General features: G+C 23.4%; 1 protein-coding gene across 1 annotated transcript in view; it reads right to left on the bottom strand.

Moving 5' to 3' along the window:
- The window catches only part of LOC126900707 (protein PF3D7_1417600-like), a 12264-nt gene continuing 8770 nt past the window's right edge, over positions 1-3494 (bottom strand). Inside the window, exon 3 of the mRNA XM_050676618.1 lies at positions 1-1642. Coding sequence (XP_050532575.1) covers positions 264-1642 — 1379 coding nt within the window. The 3' untranslated portion in view covers positions 1-263. The remainder of the gene's footprint in view (positions 1643-3494) is intronic.

Here is a 3494-nt window from a genome sequence, read left to right on the forward strand (position 1 = left end):
AACATTATTTCCACTATCTAAAAAATAATATAAGGATTTAATTATTTTATAATTTAGTAAAAAGAATTGTTATTTAAAAACATTACATAAGTATTTTTCAAGTAAATTATATAGACTAAAACTAAGTTAAATGAAAAACCTCAGCCAATTAACATATAACCAAACAAAATACCAAATACCAAAAACCTATAACCGAAGATTCTCAATATATATCAGGTTTATATTATTTTATATAAAAAAATAAAAGATTATAATTTAATTTTTTATGCATCCCTTGAACATATTTGTAAAATATCTATAGGTTTCATTTTAAACATATCATCGTGAGAAATTGATCGTTTAACAATATTGAAAATATGTCTACGTATTGATAATGATTTTACATACATGTATATTTTGTTTGTAATAGTTCTTAAATCATTAGTTAATAAATCTAATTTATCTTCATTCATTGTATTTTTGAAATTATCTTCAATGATAAACACCAACCAATTTAATTCCATAGGCTTTGAACACAGCGATAATAATTCACTAACTATGTTAGGTGCTCTTAACTTGATTAATTTCTTTGTTTTATAATTTACAATGAATTCAAGTTTATTTAGTACGCCTTTCAGGTATGTGTTAATTTCTTCTGAAAACAAATTTAAATTGAAAAATTGTCTAATACTTTTTAACAAGGAATTTCCAATATCGGTTATAATTGTAGCATATTTATCTGAAACTTTAGCAATGAAATATATTTGTTTAAATCCTATAATGTATTGACTTATTGCCTTAAAAATTGGATGAATTGTAGCTGATAGTACAATTTGTTGGAAAGCTTTAACATAGTCTGCATTAAAATTTAAAGACACGCAATAAAAAACATCAACAACTGTATGTTTTAAAATACTATCATGACTTGACTTAAGTATTACTTCTCTAATTGCACTTAATCCGTCATCAAATCTTGCAATGTGCTCTATCGAGTTATTTTCAGTTATTTCATCAGGTTTAGCATTTCCAGTCATCAAATAATAGAACAACATATTTTTTGGATGAAAATCTTTATAATCATTTTTATTAACTATTGTTTTAAATACTGCGTGTCCATAATATTGCAGTAATTGTATATCTGCCAATATTTTTTCAGTATGACTATCAACTTTATCATGCACGGGTATTGTTACTATTTGATTTAGATCTTTAAAATGTATATCGATCTGATTACTTAAAACTACATGACAATTCGTGTCTAAATATTTTAAAATATAGCTTTTTAAAATATTTAAGTTTTCTTGTAAAATTTGTCGACGTATTTCAATGTTATTATTTTCATTCTGAAGATCAACATTTTTTTGAAAATTTGTACTTAAATTTCCTGTAATATTATTTAAATATAAATTAACTGACATCAAATCATGAACAAAATGATTTTTTTGTTTGTTTCTTAGTTCATCAAGCATTGCCATAATATTTTCAGATTGAAACAGAAGATTAGATATGTAAAAATTAAGTGTATCTTCTGTTACTGTATCACTAGTATTTCTATCACAAATTGAATTAATATATTTTTCATTCAATTCTAAATACCTCAGCGTATATTTTGAAAAAAAACAGTGCATCAAAGTGGCATTACCGTAATAATCGTCAGCTGGTCCTACACAAATAAAAAAAATTGATTGATGTTTATATAATAAAATATTTAAAAACTTTGAAAAAATGTTGTGTGTTAACTGAATATTTATTATTAATGTTAGAAAAAACAATTACCTTACCAAAAACTTAAAATAAAAACTCAATTATTTTTGTAATATTAATAAAATATCAAGTAAACTCAAATAAAGCGGTGTGAACATGGCATACTTAAGATAAGTATAGATGATATTTGACAGTGATTTTAATCACAGTAATAAGAAACGCATATATGCAAATCTAATATAGTATATAATTTTAAGAAATTTGGGAATTATTCAAAAAGCAACATTAATTCTTATATCCTTAAATATGTACTGATTATTAGTTCTTTGATTTATAAGTATAATATACGAATAAATACTTATTAAGGTATTTAAATTTAGTATGAAATAGATATTCAATAAATTATTATTGTAATTTTTACGGAGATATCATAAAAGATTAAAAGGTAGTTGTATATTTTATAATTCTAACATGTATAAAAATTGAAGGGCTTAAAGCAAAACTTTTCATGTAATAATTTTTTTTTTTATTATGAATAAATAAACTGGTCTAATTAGAATTTATATCAGAGTTAAAAATACACTTTTTTAACTAATTTTTAAACTGATTTTCAAATCTGCAATTAGATTTTTTCTATCTTCTAATTTTGAGATAATTACTAATTTGTAAAAAACGAGTTAATACTTATCAAAAATTGGTCCAGTGAGAGCTGAGAATTTGTATGGGCAGATATTAAAAAAAACAATTTTTTCATATTAAAATATATAACATAAGTTTAAAATATATATAAAAGTGTCAGTATTTCCGGAACACTTCCAAAAATTAAGTTGAAAAAGTTCTACTTAATATACGCATTTTAAAAGTTTTGCACCCCCCTTGCATAAAGGGAAATGGTCCGATTTAAAAACATTAAAAACATATATTAATAGTAGTTACCATGAAAAAATTATAATGATCCATACATTTTTCAAAAAGTTATAGCATTATAACGTTAAAAATATAAAAAAGAATTTTTTTAGAAAAATTTTATTTTTTTTTATAAACTTCGTTTTTATCGGGAAGAAAAAAAGTCCGAATTTTTTTTTTTCATAATTAATTATATTACATCAGCTTTAATTTAAGATATATATAAAAGTGTTAGTATTTTTTTCTGAAAAAAATTTCATTTTAAATCCCTCCCTGTGGTCAGGTAAAAGGTCAGATTTATAAAAAAAATATACAAAATGATAAGTAAGTACCTCACGTATCTATATAAAAAAAAAAAATCTATATAAAAAAAAATAACATTGATTTGGACATTTTTAAAAAAGTTATTACAGGTTTAAGTAAAAGAAATTGAAAAAAAGTAAAAAATTAGCAATTTTTAAATTTGTTATTTCTTTGGAGATTTTCCCCATTTACGGGGAACAAGGAAAATTTTTTCAATTTTTGAGGATAATGTCTTTGACTAGATAAAATTTGTAACATTTTGACGTATCGTTGAAAAAAATTGGTTCGGTGAGAGCTAAGAAAAAGTGGTAACAGGCGCAAAAATAAAAGTTATGGCAGTTTTAAGTAAAAAAAAAACGGTAGCACAGTGGGGTCGAGGCACAGTGTAGACGAGGCATAGATGGGACAAGTATAGATGGTATTTGACAGTGATTAAAATCACTATCATAAGAAACGCTTCGATGCAAATCTGTAGATAGTGTTTCATTTAGAGAAATTGGTGGATTATTCCAAAAGGAACATCAACTCTTATTTCTTTAATTATATCCTGATTAGTAGTTCTTTGATTTTAAAATATAATATATGAATAAATACTAATTATA

Source organism: Daktulosphaira vitifoliae, unplaced genomic scaffold (genome assembly GCF_025091365.1).
Source record: "Daktulosphaira vitifoliae isolate Bord-2020 unplaced genomic scaffold, ASM2509136v1 Scaffold_3, whole genome shotgun sequence".
NCBI classification, from domain to species: domain Eukaryota; kingdom Metazoa; phylum Arthropoda; class Insecta; order Hemiptera; family Phylloxeridae; genus Daktulosphaira; species Daktulosphaira vitifoliae.